We start from the raw sequence: 16,249 nt of genomic DNA on the forward strand, positions 1-16,249 counted from the left end.
GTAGGCCTACTGGTATGATATACAAAAGTTTGGAAGCCTCCAGTGTGCTTAATGTCAGATTGGTTTGTGCTAAGAGCGCCTCAGAGCGGCCGAGCAGTTTATGTACAACCTCTTCCAGAGGTCCATAACTCTGCTGGTGACACAAAACAAACTGTGGACATTGATTTGGGGACTCTGTCCTAACAAAGAGAGAGCACACTGAGAATCCGCGTCATGGGGATGTCTTAGGGTACCATGTTGCCTTGATTCGTTTATGCAGCATTGTGAGCTGCAAAGGGTAGATTATGACCCCTCACGTTCAAGCAATTACTATGGGCCCACTCCCTGTGGAGCACATTCCGAACAGTTAAAATATGGTGTACAATACAAGATGTATACATATATGTATATATAGGTACACATATAATAAATAATATATAGGTATACATATGAATATATCTATATAGAGACAAGAGGAGATGGAAATAGCAGGGGTTTCTCAGGCTGCATGTGGAGCTCACACGCCCACAGAGGATGGCCATGACCAGTGGGTGCCCTGCGGGGGCCCTGGTATGAGGACCTCCTGTATGAATGGTCTCTTCCTTCCAGCTGAAGCTGGAGGGGCCATGCCTGTTTTTAGAGGCAAAAGACCAGTCGTTTCCACTGACAGACCCATAAAAATGTATTTTTTATGTGAACGGGTATATGCTATTTGTATACAGCTGTGACTCTGTCTCCAAGACATTTATTTCTCAAGGGAGACAAACAAAGACTACCTTGAACCTTGTCCCAGGTTGGCAGAACTGGGCGAGCTAAGCTCAGGCTATAGCTCCACCTCTTTCCTGCCCTGCCTGGTATGGACAGGTCCGTAAAGAAGGATTTAGTGAAAGTTTCGGCGAGACTACTTACGAGTGTCAGCAGCCTATTAATGCACTACAGTGTGCAGTTTAGGGAGCGAGCGTTGACTCGCCCTCTCGGGTTAGCTGTGGTCTCGTTTGTAGGTGAGACTAACACAATTCCTTGGGGTCAGACGGCCATTAGAGCACACTATACAGGGTATGGTTTATTGAATGGATCCCCATTAACTGATGCCAAAGCGACAGCTAATCTCCCTGGGGTCCATATGAAATAGACATACAAAGAGTACATGAATACATGTATTGTGGGTGTTGCGCCAGCTTACACCCCGGTGATGTAGTTCGGTATTGTGGATCTGGGTTCAGTGACACAAACAGAACGTGCTGGGTCAGTCGAAGGTTTCCCTTTATGTTGGGCAGTCATCATAGCGCACTATACTGTCGTATTTCTGGCGGGGTGTCAGCTCACGCGACAGTGGTGTAGTTCTGTCACAGACAGGACATGCTGTGTCTGTCCGACGTTTGGTAACATAGACATGACATGCTGGGTCTGCCAGGAAGTATGCCTGAATCTCAGCCATTATCACACTATAGGGCGTATTGCTGACGAGGTCAGCTCATGCGTCCGTGGTGTAGTTTCACGGTGGAGCCGGGCTCAGTGACACAGCAGAGCGTGCTGTGGCTGTCGGGCAGAGCACACGATACAGTGTACAGTGTGTCACGGCGAGCCGTTTATGCACCTAGGTGTGACTCTGCGGGGTAGAATCCGGTTACCGGTCTGAAACCACAGAGAAAGCTCTTCTCATCCAGAGAAGTCACGAAGTCATGGCTATCTAGGCGCAGCTAGCCAACAACAACAGCAACAAGACTGAGTGCCGAATCTGCCTCGCGGAGGAAGCCTCAGTCTTGTCCGTGCGTCCGCTCCCTGGTGAAACCTGCTCGTCGGGGGAAACCTTGAGACGGCGTTCGGTCCGTGCGTCCGCTCCCTGGTGAAACCTGCTCGTCGGGGGAAACCTTGAGACGGCGCTCGGTGCGGCCAAAGGGTCCCAAGTGCGAAGCCGACCTCGTTGGTGGAGCCTGGGTTCCCTGGCTGCAGAAGCGCTGTGAGACCCCGAGCGAAACCGACCTCGTCGGTGAACCTCCTGGTTGATCATCGCGGCTGTAAACCGTTGCGGCGGGTAGCGGGGTAGAACCCAGAGGAGCTGACCTAGTCGGCGTACTCTGAGGCCATCTACGGTCGCTGATCGTTGCCGCCGCGGTCCGGCCAGACCACACGGCAGAGAGCGTAAACAAACAATTCCAGGGCCAACCGGCGGGGTATGGCTAGAGGTGCTCAGCACACCGAGCCCACTCCTCAGTCCGGACAGTTCAGGATACCCAGCCCCCACATGCTGTCTCTCGAGACAGTGGCGGTCAATTCAGGTGGACCCCTGAGTAGGTTCCACCATGTCATGGGTTGTAGCTCTCTCGAGGTCGTCCTCAGACGAGCCCTCCATTGTCGCTTCCGGTGATCCTGGATCTCCATCTGGCCAGTTTGTTGGTACTTTGCGCTCCTGCGTCGTTCTTGAGTACATCCACGGATGTTGGCGTGGGACGTCCTCGTGACCGGTGCCCGTTTGTTGGATCCCACAGCACTAGTTTGCTGGCTGGCATCTCTTGGCAGTGAGCCAGCGGGTGCCTCCGCCCCTTAGGGCTGAGGGAGACCACGGTGTACCGGGTGCTCGCACATTAGGTCGGCAGCCCCCCCACGGGAGGTGGTACTGTCTGCCTTGCGGCATGAGCCAATTAAGCGTGGACACTTGGGTGGCTTCTCGCAGGACAGCATTTTTGTTGTTAGCAGTGTCAGCCACAAGAATGTCCCTATCAGTGCATGAAGGAGGCTGCCGCTTCCTACATGGCAATGGTTAGGTGGTGCTGGCACCAATCCCTGCACTCTATACCATACGGCCTGATCAGAGAGTGCTCGGGTAGACCATGGTCGAAGGGTGGACTGTCCCACCGGATCACAGGGGTGATCCAACAGGGACAAGCAGGCAGGAGTGCCAGGGTCGCCTGGAAGGCGGGCACACTCTGCCCATGGGACAACAGCCCCCTGGTTGCTGTAGAATGGTGTATCTCTGACAGAGATCTACACAGCAGTGACATGGGCGACTCTGTCTACATTCACCTTGTCCTACCGATGGAACGTGGTGGCATCCGCTCCCCCTGTGGGAGTCGCTCCTGCGTGCTACTCAGCGGTAGGGTCACCAGCACCTTGACCGGTCAGGTCGGCCGGGCATCTGACGGGCTGGCTTGAGCAGCCCTTCACCCCGGTGGTCACTGGCCTAGCATCATGCTGGGCCAGCTGAGCCTAGGTGGCGTCTTGCGCCTAGGCCACGAGTATTACTTACTTGGTATGAATACTGAAGTTTTGGAGCGTTTGGCAAGCGCCTGTGACTCATGGCGCTCACCACTTATAGGCTCGGACGGAATTCAGGTTAAACTGCCTCGGGCTGCCGCAGGGGCAGCTGGTCTGCTTATTTCCTCGCGGTGTGTCTTAGAGAGTTCCCGTACATATTGAAAATATGTAGTGGAGAGCCAGTCTCGAACACGATAGAGAACGGAGGGTTACACTCTCTGTAACCCAGGTTCTCTGAGTGGAGAGACTGGCTCTCCACAAAAGAGCCGCTCCGAAATGCGTGTCAATCAAGAATTAATCGAAGTGGCACTGCACAGATGGGGCTTAAATAGCCCGCTGATTGGCATCTGCGCAGGGCCACCATAGAGGATGTGTCTTAAAGAGATATCCATGAACACTGCCCTGTCGGGTCAGTTCCCGTACATATTGAAAATATGTAGTGGAGAGCCAGTCTCTCCACTCAGAGAACCTGGGTTACAGAGAGTGTAACCCTCCGGTATACTGCAGGATGTCAGATTTCTCTCTGAAGACTGCAAAGACCAGCATCGTGAGTAAACAACACACTGCTGCATTTACAGCAGGTCAGCAGGAGCTTGCTCAGACAGACTCCTCAGAGTCAATGCTGCCGTGTGGGTCTATGCTTCAACACGGAACACTGACTTCTGTTGTCAGCGCCATGCATTTTGAAGTGTAACCATTCACCTCTGAACACCAGATGTAATAATTCACACAAAAGCTATGCTGTCTTGGGAGGAAAGAGATATGTAGTACAGCTAAACTGATACAGTACTACACTTGCAATATGTAAAAAAATTAAGAAAAAAAATAATCGCCGACTACAGATTCACAGACCACTAATACATGAAAATGAAACGCAATGAAACATTATTATGTAAGAATATACATAATAATGCACCCAGCCTATTTGGTTATAGATGAGCGTGTCTTGGCAGTTTTTTCGGCCTCTTTATCAACTTGAATTTCTTTTTGAAACACACCTAAATTGTGTATATAATTCGGACACATAATATATGCATTGATGCCAATACTTTTAAGTCCACGATCTGAGTACCAGTACCTGTTCCACCACTGTGTGTTCAGTACCTGTAGGCTGAGGCTGGGGTCCTCCACCCACAGCGGGGGGTTTGGGGGTGATGATGGGGGTGTGGTTCAGTCCGTTCTCTGCTGGGAGCGTCACCCGCTGGTCAACCTTTGGCTCCGAAGGGGCGTCACCTCCTGCGTCCACCTGCCAATCACATACAGCGTCTGTCACCACCTGTCTGTCAACTAACAGTTTCCCAGTGGGTCGCTCGGGACCCATTTGTGTCCCGTCGTGGACAGATTTCTGTGGGTTGTGAGTAAAGGAGCTTCCACACTGCTGTGTTTTCTGTGGGTTGTGAGTAAAGGAGCTTCCACACTGCTGTGTTTTCTGTGGGTTGTGAGTAAAGGAGCTTCCACACTGCTGTGTTTTCTGTGGGTTGTGAGTAAAGGAGCTTCCACACTGCTGTGTTTTCTGTGGGTTGTGAGTAAAGGAGCTTCCACACTGCTGTGTTTTCTGTGGGTTGTGAGTAAAGGAGCTTCCACACTGCTGTGTTTTCTGTGGGTTGTGAGTAAAGGAGCTTCCACACTGCTGTGTTTTCTGTGGGTTGTGAGTAAAGGAGCTTCCACACTGCTGTGTTGTTTGGATTAGGTCCGGAAAAACTGTGGAAAAAACGGCGACTTGTGTGTGTTCCAATAATGGGGTCCAAAAACGCAGCAGTGTGCAGGGACCTTAAATATTCCCTTTTTCGTTTCTTTATGTCATCATTATTATTTCAGTATTTACTGTTTTGATTAAAAACGAATTATAAACGCAGAACGCAGATCTACAAGCTCACAATGCACTTGAATGCACCTTGGTTACATACTATATTCACAATCAAAAGATCGCCGCACATGCACAAGCTCACACATCAGCCTCACCTTTACTAAATCCTTGCTAGCTCACTATGTTACTACTGTTGTGAATTTTCTTATGCAATCTAAATGTTCCCACAGCAACAGCAACAGCAGAGTTTTCAGTAAAATAATAGTCTTTGAGGGCCATCTGTGGTCTGGAAGCACAGCAATAGTTCAGTATATTTTTAATGAAAATCATGTAGCTATAAATCTATAGGCAGCAAAAACTAAAATGACACCAATGCTTTCCCAGATTGAAACATAATTACGTATAGGCTTTTTAAAGCCTATATATACTTTGTTGACCATTGTCCCCCAGGGGTCTCTGTATGATATCTCTTTGCTGAAAAGAGCTGATCTACAAGCTGAAATCGCATTGCAAAGCGACACATTGTGGTGTTTGTAGATTGCTTATTTTTGCCTATTTGCTCCAAATGTCCACTCAGGTTACAGCGATTGTTTGACGAATGCTCGCCTAATTGTGACATGCCCAGAATAGGGACACTGGGATTAAAACCCCAGCATTGTATTCTGGGAAAATAGAAATCTTGCAGAAAATATTTTCAGCAAAGATATTTAATGTAGAGCGAAAACAGGAAAGACACTGCCCTGAGGGTCTCCGCTCAACAACGTATGTTATTTAAGTGGTTAATTCTTCAAGTGTTTTCTTTTCTGAGATAGAAATCTTTCCTTTGCGGTGGCGTCCGTTGGTACCTGCAGCACGCTGCGGGTTAACTTGTAGACATAGCTCTGGTATCCCACTCTCAACATGGCCTCCTGTGTCCTTTACGCTGTCTCCTTACTGTACAGTACAGTATGTCCCCGTTGGTTCTGCTCGGCTCATGTACTGATGGTGTTGTCGACTCCAAAAGGCATTGATATCCTTTGTGCTTATGCTGGTTAGCTCTCCTGTCTGTGCGTGTGTGAATGTCTCTCTCCCTCTCCCTCTTCTACTCTCTCGCTCTGATAGTCTGTACTGATAGTAGTAGTAGTCAGTAGTAGTTGTAGTAGTGGTAGTAATATTGCATTGCATCGTAGCCTTCCAATTAGCCTTGTCAATTATTCAGCCTCATCTTGTACGTCCACTTACCGTGCACTAGTTGGCAGCAGCTAATAATCACTGCAGGTACATGTCGGTCACGTTGACCTGTGTTTGTTTGTAATTGTTCCCACTTCTGGGTGTGTGCACTCCCCACACTAGAGTTGCGATTGCATCATTGTATAGCCTATGCTGCCAGTTATACCTTACAGTAATTTCAAGACGAAGTAAAATAATTGTTTAATCAAGCTACTTTTGTGTATTTTTCTATTTGGCTGTGCTGTATGCTGTTCATGCTTTGAAGTCCGATAATACACACTGACAAAATATATATATGTTTTAAATAATAATACCGGTAATTATTAATTATTAAAATTATGACGTCATGAACGGGGCCTCCCAATCCTTAAGGCCGCCCCTGGTTCTGGGGGTCTACCAGGCGACTAGCTGTTGCCATGGCCACGGCATGAAGCGGCTATTAACTGGCCGTCCCTGAAGGTAATGACATCAGCGGACAAATCCCATTAAAGAAAAGCATCCCATCCCTCTGTCTGTGTTCCTGTGTAAATGCTCTCAGATCATGCGGTGAATATTGTGTTACAAGCTTTTAGTGGCGTCTCTGAAGAGCACTTTGAATTACCAGTAAATGACTACTCTATAACTCCATACTGTCTGGCCACTAATATAATATATTATAATATAAACGTGTGATGTAAATAAGTAGTTTCCTTCTCTGATTATGATGTTTGCTTGCTTTTGCTCTTAAAACCAAGACCCCAGAACCGTGGTAGAACAGTGAAGCTGCCGTCACCTAATGGTCAAATCTGAGATTGCAATACTTCCAAGCGAGGACATACGGTAATGACAGCAAAAACGCCCACTAGGTGATTTCTATCGCCCAGGGTGATGGTTCGCCGCTGTTCGCCAGCTGTTAAAACGTATAGGGTACATCTTAAACACACCTCTTTGTCGACTTCCTCCTCTCCCCCCTCCTCCAGCGTCAGCGCAGCCAGCTGCTTGGCTCTCTGCTCCATCAGGTTGACATAGCGGATGGGATTGGACAACGCCTCGATGACATCTGGGGAGCAGGAAGAGAATGAGTCAGTCACGCACGTACACAAATATACACATCAAGTTGTGTACACTAACACTCCTGAAAGACAAACATTGGAAAAAAGATGTGCCTCTCTTCTAGTTTAATGTCGTCACGCACTGTAGATTAATTAGATTTGAAGAAAAAAAAAATCATACAAATTTGAACTGCGAAGTTGAAGTACGAGGCCCAAAAGAAAGAAAGAAAGAAAGAAAGAAAGAAAGAAAGAAAGAAAGAAAGAAAGAAAGAAATATAAATCAGGAAGAACGTTAGCCTGCCTCCTACAATTACCTGCAAATGTGTCTGGGACATAATCCTTCACCTCCACATAGACGAACAGAGCAGGCAGATTCAGAGCCTGGTTCTTGTCATTTCTCAGACCGATGTAGTGATAACCTGCAGGGGGTTGGATCACAAGTATGGGAATTAGACCGATGTAGTGATAACCTGAATAATATAATAATAATCTTTATTGTCCCGAAGGATATTTGTCTTCACAATCTGTTCAACAGTTCAACACCCACATCAAAACAACACAGAGCACATAACACCAAGACAGTACAAAAAAACAAAACAAAACATGAGGTCCCCACAAGCTGTGTACAGAACCATCCTATCGGCGGGGCAGTTTGTTTAATGCCGCGATGGCTGAGGGGACAAAACTCCTACTAAAACGGACCTTTTTCCATGGCAAGGTTCTGTATCTTTGTCCAGATGGCATGAGGTTAAAGAAACGATACAGAGGATGGTCAGTGTCATTTGATATCGAGAGTGCTAGTCGTGTGATGGCGTTATTGTTCATATCAGAAAGTGTGGGTGTAGGAAGTCCGATGATTTTGGAAGCAATACGGGTGATACTGAAAAGTTTGTTCCTGTTAGGCATGGACAGTATGGTGTAGAAACATGCAGAACAGTACAACAGAACAGGTTGAATAATGCTTTTGTACAATAATAGCAGAAGATGAGGAGCAACAGATAATGATCTTAGTTTTCGGATTACATGGAGTCTTTGCTGAAAGCGTGACTGGATAGATGTAATGTGTTGATCAAACCTGAGTCTATTGTCCAGTGTGAGTCCAAGATATGTGAAACTGTCTACCTGTTCTATTGTTTTACCATTAATGAGGAGTGCACAGGGTTCGGTCACAATTATGGGAATTAGACCGATGTAGTGATAACCTGCAGGGGGTTGGATCACAAGTATGGGAATTAGGCAGATGTAGTGATAACCTGCACAGGGTTGGGTTACAAGTATGGGAATTAGACCGATGTAGTGATAACCTGCACAGGGTTGGGTCACAAGTATGGGAATTAGACCGATGTAGTGATAACCTGCATAGGGTTGGATCAGTACAGTGCCGTCGCTACCTACAGTATATGCGTAATACGCACTGAGAGTCTAGTAGGGCAACACGCAGAGGGGGGCAACAAAATGTGCCAAACAGACCCTCATATAAACGCACAATAACGAAAATAGTCGATCTGCATGAGGAATAGCAGCACTCTCGTAGGGAGGGGGGCAGCACAAATATCTTACGAGTAGGGCAACCTAATGGTCAGCTACGTCCCTGCACAAGTATGACAACTCGACCATTGGTTCACAGGTTGGGGCGGGCCTGTGAGGTTATCGCAAATGGGCCCCCAAATAAATGGCAAAACACTAAGATTGAATTGAACGTGAAGCTAGTGCCAGTGAAATGCACAACATAAACAAAGAAGCCCTCATCCGGCCGACCCGGAAGTGATTGCCCTCCATTTGGGCTCCAGGCTCGCTCACGGCCATGATCTGCCGCCCTCGAATTCACGTTATATCAAGCTCTAAACATGGTCCTTTATAGATTGATCTACAAAAACATTACACTTAAGTCCACAAGATGTGTTGAAGACAGGGGCAATCTTTGAACCCACTAAGAATTAAGTGCTTAAGGCAGGTACGTCACGGCGAGCCCACCTGGACGTATGGCGGACACAGGAATGATGCGATGGCCGATGAACTTCCCTCCTTCTTCATACACAGCTATCCTCATTGAAGCCAAGGTGGGCAGAACAACCTGCACAAGGACCACATATCAACCATTACATGGGTATGATCTAAACCATTTGAACTAACTCGACACGGTGACAAGTATTAAAAGGTACACCATATCTGCCACGAGGGAGTGCCAGGATAGATACATCATAATTAGGATGTGAATTGATTTATCATTCAGAATCAGAAACATTGTGTGCATGTTTATGTTCCTTCAATGACCGTCCACATCGAACATGTGAACACTGCAGTGCACTACATGAACACTAGTGCACTACATGCACTAGTGCTCAAAGGAGCTCCGGGGCAAAAGTACTTAGCATCACAATCATTTTAACCACTTTATCCATTTATACGTTGGCTATAGCAGATCTACAAGCTCACAGTGTGTCACTTCGTGCTGCGCTGGAAGCTTGTACATCTCAAGATTATTTTTTTAAATATTGAAAATAATTTTGATTATTTATTTTTTTCTTTTACATTCTGTTTATTCTTAACATAAATCTTCTCTTCCGTGGGTCCCTACCCTGGCACAAAACATTTTCAGATCGGGGGTGTTCGGCCAAATACAATCAATTTGGGGGTCCTTGACTTGAAAAGGTTTGAGAAGCACTGCAATCCATAGTGAGCCTGGACTGTGACCACCTTCTTGAAGACGATGGCCTCCTCCTCCCAGAGCGGGTTGATGGCGTTGCCCTGCGACGTCCTGGTCTTGAAGGCCTTCCTCCTGGTGTCCACGGGCAGTCCGTACATGTCTATCTCCACGTAGGTCCCCACCTTCTTGTCTGATAAGAACTGGCCTGAGATGATCTGCATCCACCAAGCAGAGGGAGGGAGAGAGAGAGGTTCACCAAGCAGAGGGAGGGAGAGAGAGAGGTTCACCAAGCAGAGGGAGGGAGAGAGAAAGGTGCATTTGTTCAGTGGTGGAAAGTAACATTTAGGTACAATTTTGAAGTAGGTTTGATTTACTTCCATTTTTCTATACTTGTACTCCAGTCCACTACATCTCAGAGGCAAATATTGTACTTTTACTACTTATTTGAAAACTTTAGTTCAGTCAGACAACTCACGAATAGATTTAACCAATATTTATTCAAAACCCACCTCTTCAGGATAGCTTTCCCCAGCTGAGGCCTCGTTTATCCTTTTATCTTTTTAATCCTGTGCTGTTGTTGTATCTGTTATGTTTTGCTTTCTTTTTTTCTCTTATTAAAGTCCGTTCCTAGTGTTCCTATGTAAAGCGCTTTGGGTATTCAGAAAAGCGCTATATAAATCTGAGCTATTATTATTATTATTATTATAGAATGAGAATACAAGTGTGCATATTTGACTTGGCGTTCGGCTCTGCTGGATTTTCTCCCTGCTCGGCACGATTAAGCACCAACATAAATCATTAAGAGCAGGGAGATAGATATACAATAAAACCCCCATGGGGAGCATAAATAGCAGAGCCCACCGCTGGTGCTGGGGTGGTGGTGGGCGCAAACATCACATAACAACCAGGAACCATATGCAGAAGGAAGGCAGGAAGAGCATGCAGACAAGTGAGCTTAAGTAGCCCGCCCAATTGGTCAGCTGACTGCCACATCAGCGAATGACATGTGGGACTTGCACACACTGAATACACCCACATAGTAATGCAGCATGTTAACCCCTTGAGTATATATGCGCCTTTGAGCACGGCATGAACTCCCTCGAGTGTGACTGACTGAACTAACTCCGCAGGCTACGTGTAATTTATTAGTTAATTTGTAGATTTAGATTTTTTCAAAACATACATTAACCTCTTCAGCCCTATAGATGCATATAGTGAGTGGCAAATGCAATAAGATAGTGCTTTTCTGTTTGGATTGGAGTTTCAATGTACATGTTTTAGATTACTGAGGCACTACACACTGTCTATAATATTTTATGTATTACCTTGTGTTTAACTTTCCTGTCGCTCTGGATTAAGAGCGTCTGCTAAATGCCTAAATTGTAGTACATTGTAGTAAGCCTTAATTGTAGACATAAACCATAAAGGCATAGAGCCATGCATTGCGAGAGGGAGCCGACGCAGATCTTGCCGGAGGAAGCGGACCTGAGGTATGTGTGGCTGTGCTGTACTGCTTGGTATGAACACTTTTCATTTATCATTATGGCTAAATGCAGAGAATGAAATTTGGAAGCATGGTTCCTGACAGGTACAGTAGTGCATGATCCATCTATTTAATAATTCCTACTGGAATGGTCAGAAATCCAGTGGAAAGACACGCACGCACGCACGCACACACACACACACACACACACACACACACACACACACACACACACACACACACACACACACACACACACACACACACACACACACACACACACACTCACATATTTTTTTCCTTTTTTATTAACTCGAAAATATATCTCGGCGAGAATGTTATATATGTTAAAAAGTAAGTTTCTCATGCATTCCTGTCAGAAGTTATGTCTATCTCCTTGTGCTGTCCCTCTCCAAAATCCCCTGTGCACATTAATTTGGTGATGGGCCTGCAGCCAATCAGCCAATCAGCAACAAACACACACCCACACACACGCACACACACCAGCACAGCACTGTTGCGTCTGTCTGTCTGTGTGTGTGTGTGTGTGTGTGTGTGTGTGTGCGTGTGTGTGTGTGTGTGTGTGTGTGTGTGTGTGTGTGTTGTTAATTTGTTGTATTGTGCTTTTTTCCATGGCAATGTATAGGTATGTTTTTTCAATGCCAATAAAGCTCCTTTGAATTGAAAAAAAGTGTGATGACTGCGTGTGATTGGCTAACGTTTAGGAGGAGCCAGGCTGCTGATTGGCTCCTGTGATGGCCTCAACTATAAAAGCTGTGTGGATGCAGCATTCTAATGTATTCTTCCTGGTTTGTGTTTGGTCTTTCTGTAGCAAGAAGTTACACACCGTCTGGCTGTAGCAAGAAGGTAACTACATGTTAAACTTAAACCTTTGTTTTAAATGATTCAGTTTGGGTAACTTGATCTGTGAATGAATGCCACTGAGATGTGGAGTTATGTTTTATAACCAGAGTTAAGGTAACTGTTCCAATATGGCTCATGGTGTCTTTTTGACTGGCATTCAAACTTCAGACAGTGGACAGGGTCCATTTGGTTCCATTTGTACACTGAGAGCTGTAAGGGTCCATTTGGTTAAACATGCTAACACTTCATCTTCAATATAAAATTGGTATTGTCACAAACGCACAATACAATATTGGGCTTAAACTTCATTCAAAGCTGAAGGGAAAACATATTTCAAAAGTTGGGGGGAAAATGTATATATTAAAAATGTAAGCTTGGGGGAGGGATGTTAAGTTGTAAAATATGGGTTGTGGGGGCTATACAGCCACATGTGTTTCTAATGTGATGTAGGCCTACATGACACTAATGACACTTATCTTTTCTCTTCATGTAATTCCAGAATATGAAGAGTCACTGCACCAGTGGTGTAGGCAGCACCAAGCCCTGAGACGAGCCGTGTCCGTGGGCCCCACAGCCCCACCAATTTAGGCTTCCGAGGACCCCCACCCTGGAGCCCATGTGAAGTGTCCCAGACTGATGCCCCCCTCCCTGCACAAGACATTGAGGTAGGAACTGTACGCTATAGCTGCTGCTGGGAAGAGCTGCTTGCTGCAAAGTGAGTACAAATCTTGTTTATTGTCCTTTGCTGTCGCTGGTGTGGTTTTGCACTGGGTACTGATGGTGTTGCTCTCGTTTGCGTTTGCGTTCCGGCTTCCTGCGGTTGCGTCGCGTCGGGCTGCCTGCTGTTGCACTCGTTTGCGTTGCGTCTTTTGCGTCGACTGCCACACTTTCGGCCGGTTCTGTCATTTCACCTCATTTCACCTAACTTGTGGACACTGCCTGTCTTCTGCAGAAGAACGTGATGGTTCACGGTAAGTATCTGTTTTTGTATTCTTTGCTGCTGGTAGGGTAGGGCTGGTAGGGTAGGGCTCCTACGAGGGTAGGTTATTGCGTTGCGTCGCAAACAAAGCACTTTGGCACAGGCATGGAGCTCCTGGTTTACTGGGATGGGGTTCGATTCCCTGCTGCGCCCTGCTTTAAGCGTCGTACGAAGCCAACTCTTATCGTGACAAATCATGACAACACACACAATTTTGGACCAAATTACAAAGAAGAACAAAACGTGTTGTAACCTGCCGTTTTATCTACTTTCTAATTCTTTGTTTGGCCCGAAAAATTGTGTATGTCATGATTGGTCCGAATGTTCACTCGAAAATTCCTGCCGAAGTTAAGTCCTAAAATAAGGGCTAGGGTACAGCCTTAAAACACACACACACACACACACACACCTTCACAGACAGTGTGTTGGCTACGATCCCATCCACGGTGTTCTCAGTGAAAGGGTCAAAGTGTTTGTCCGGTCGTCTCATGAACTCTGGCTTCAGTCTGAATCCACATTTGCCGTTGTACTCATACATGCCGAGGTTGAGCTGCATGGGCAGATCTGAGAACAGCCAAACACACAGTTTATGTCACGGGGGTCCACACGGTCAAATACTGCATGGGCAGATCTGAGAACAGCCAAACACACAGTTTATGTCATGGGGGTCCACACGGTCAAATACGGTACATATCAATTTGAAGGGAGGGGGGGGGGACGGGGGGACGTGACATGAAATTGACTGAGCACCACTACTTTTAAATATGTGTACAGTACATCTGCCAGTTACACATGGTTCATGAAGTAAAACAACAAACAAATCAAAATGTCACCTATAGTCTGGAAGTTGAGAGCCACCAGCTGACAGCCGGCGTTCCAGAAGACCTGGGGGTTGTAGTTGGATGAGTCCACTCTGGTGCCTTTGGGATAGATTCTACTGAGCTGCTGCTTGTTGTACCTGGACAGGACGGGGTTAAGGAAGAGCTGGGACAGCTATGTTACCGTATTGTGCAGAATATACCACGAATGATTATAAGACGACTCCATTTTAGTGGAAAAAGAATGTCAAATAGTCTAGTCCCTGATTATAATAAGACCCTGTCTTATATTCAGGACAATAGTGTATTAGCCCAATATAAGACCTGAAGCCTATTCTATGAATATACCTTCTAAATCAGTAGTTCTCACACTTTGAAGATTTTTCTAAAATGTTAAAAGAAAATAGCAGAAAAAGATATACAAGCGTGGCATGAAGTGACTGTCTGTGAGCTTGTATATCTGATATTTTTGAATAGCCAATGCAAAAATCTAAAATGACATGGATGCTTCATTGCTTTCCCGGTTTGAATGGGTTAAACCCATTTTCAACCTATCTTCTTATTGTCAGTGGACAGTTCAGAAACCCGCCGACCAGGCAGTGACATCATCGATGGGGGGATCCAAGCTAATAGAAACTGCAAAAGTGAAAAATCCGTCCTTTAACAATACAATTACACCTAGTACATTCTACAGTTACAAGTGTACACAGGCCGCATTTGCCTTGATAAAAGATACTCCACAAACTCCACAGGAGACTTGGTGAGCTGCTCCAGAGCTTTGGTCTCCACGAAGGAAGACATCTGGTAACTGCGATTGATCTCTGAACACACAGAGAGAGAGAGAGAGAGAGAGAGAGAGAGAGAGACAGCGGTAGAATAGGCTCTATGCACACAGAATAACTCTTCCTACTTCCGGGCCCCTTCCTACGTAAGTTCCTTCACAGGTGTTACCGATGATACTAATGAACATTACCTGCCAAACACGTCCACAGACCGTCAAATAACCAGATAAAATTTTAAAAAGTAACAAAGTAGATGTAATGTAATGCGGGCGAAATCTTGCAGCATCGCAGGCGTGCATTAATGACGATAAAGAACACCCTCTGGTGTAATATTGCAATTATACAGTTAAAATTAAGATAATCTCAAACAAAACCATAATTTTTTAATGACAGATGTAGCCACTACGACCACAAATGTCCCAAGAAACTAGCTAGCCTAGCAACCCAGTTTGCTGCGCTCTGAGAGAACAGAGCAGCTGATTTCTTTGTTTTGATTAGGTGTTCCATACTGTCGTTTAATGGCTAGAATGCTGTTTCAACAAATCAGATTGCTTCCTCGAAACGACCTGTTTTTCCAGTATTTTGGTGGATTTGAGGAGTTGCATAATAAAATATTCTCTCATGTGGGCCCCTGGCACAAAATCCTTTTCAACGTGGGAGTTCTTCATATGAAAATGTTTGAGAACAACCAGTCTAAATAATATAGTAATCATAATAATTATTGATAAAAGGTTGCTTTAATAAACATATTATTATTATAGCTAGTATTATTAGAAGAATATCTCACCTCGGCTGAGGTGATTGTCTAATGTCTAGCAATGCATATCATTTTATAATGTTCCCTAAAAAATGGATGAAGAGCACTCAGCGGGAGAGAAAACACTACTAGATGTACATACTTTTGGAAGCCTCAAAGCTGTTGAACTTGACCGGCTGGATGTAGCTGACCAGGTTGGACATCTCCTCTGTGGCAAAAGCCTCGCTGCCTGCTGTTCCCTGCACACACACACACACACACACACACACACACACACACACACACACACACACACACACACACACACACACACACACACACACACACACACACACACTTTATTTGACAATATCTGTCAGGGATATCCACAGCATAAATGGCAACTGCATTATTGAAAATAACCACCAGGAGGCAGCCTCGTGCCATGTTATCAGCAATACAACATATTTTGTCAATAGAGACTGTGGATGCTTAATATTAATAGAGCAAATGCTTTTTGGCTGTATCAAAATTAGTCAGATGTTGTGGACCGGGTAAGGTTTATCTGGTGGTTTATTTTATCCTGCAAATATAACAAAACCATCTGACCACAAACTTTCTCAACTTTGTGTGGAAACAATAAGCCTTACTATTAAAGA

At 45.6% G+C, this 16,249-nt stretch overlaps 1 protein-coding gene across 3 annotated transcripts in view; it reads right to left on the minus strand.

Annotated features, from left to right (window-relative positions):
• Positions 1-16,249, minus strand: part of LOC308334756 (1-phosphatidylinositol 4,5-bisphosphate phosphodiesterase beta-1-like) — a 206,411-nt gene that overhangs the window by 38,934 nt on the left and 151,228 nt on the right. For all 3 annotated transcript variants that reach the window (XR_013965916.1, XM_080791569.1, XM_080791570.1), the window contains exons 17-25: positions 15,754-15,850; positions 14,809-14,893; positions 14,088-14,212; positions 13,664-13,818; positions 9,979-10,143; positions 9,256-9,355; positions 7,596-7,700; positions 7,174-7,289; positions 4,339-4,480 (exon numbers count right to left, since the gene is read on the minus strand). Coding sequence is in view for 2 of the 3 variants with exons in the window: in XM_080791569.1 (XP_080647695.1) it covers positions 4,339-4,480; positions 7,174-7,289; positions 7,596-7,700; positions 9,256-9,355; positions 9,979-10,143; positions 13,664-13,818; positions 14,088-14,212; positions 14,809-14,893; positions 15,754-15,850 (1,090 nt within the window). In the remaining variant the exon portion in view is untranslated. The remainder of the gene's footprint in view (positions 1-4,338; positions 4,481-7,173; positions 7,290-7,595; positions 7,701-9,255; positions 9,356-9,978; positions 10,144-13,663; positions 13,819-14,087; positions 14,213-14,808; positions 14,894-15,753; positions 15,851-16,249) is intronic.

This window comes from Protomyctophum bolini (genome assembly GCF_963924005.1).
Source record: "Protomyctophum bolini genome assembly, chromosome: 19".
Lineage (NCBI taxonomy): Eukaryota > Metazoa > Chordata > Actinopteri > Myctophiformes > Myctophidae > Protomyctophum > Protomyctophum bolini.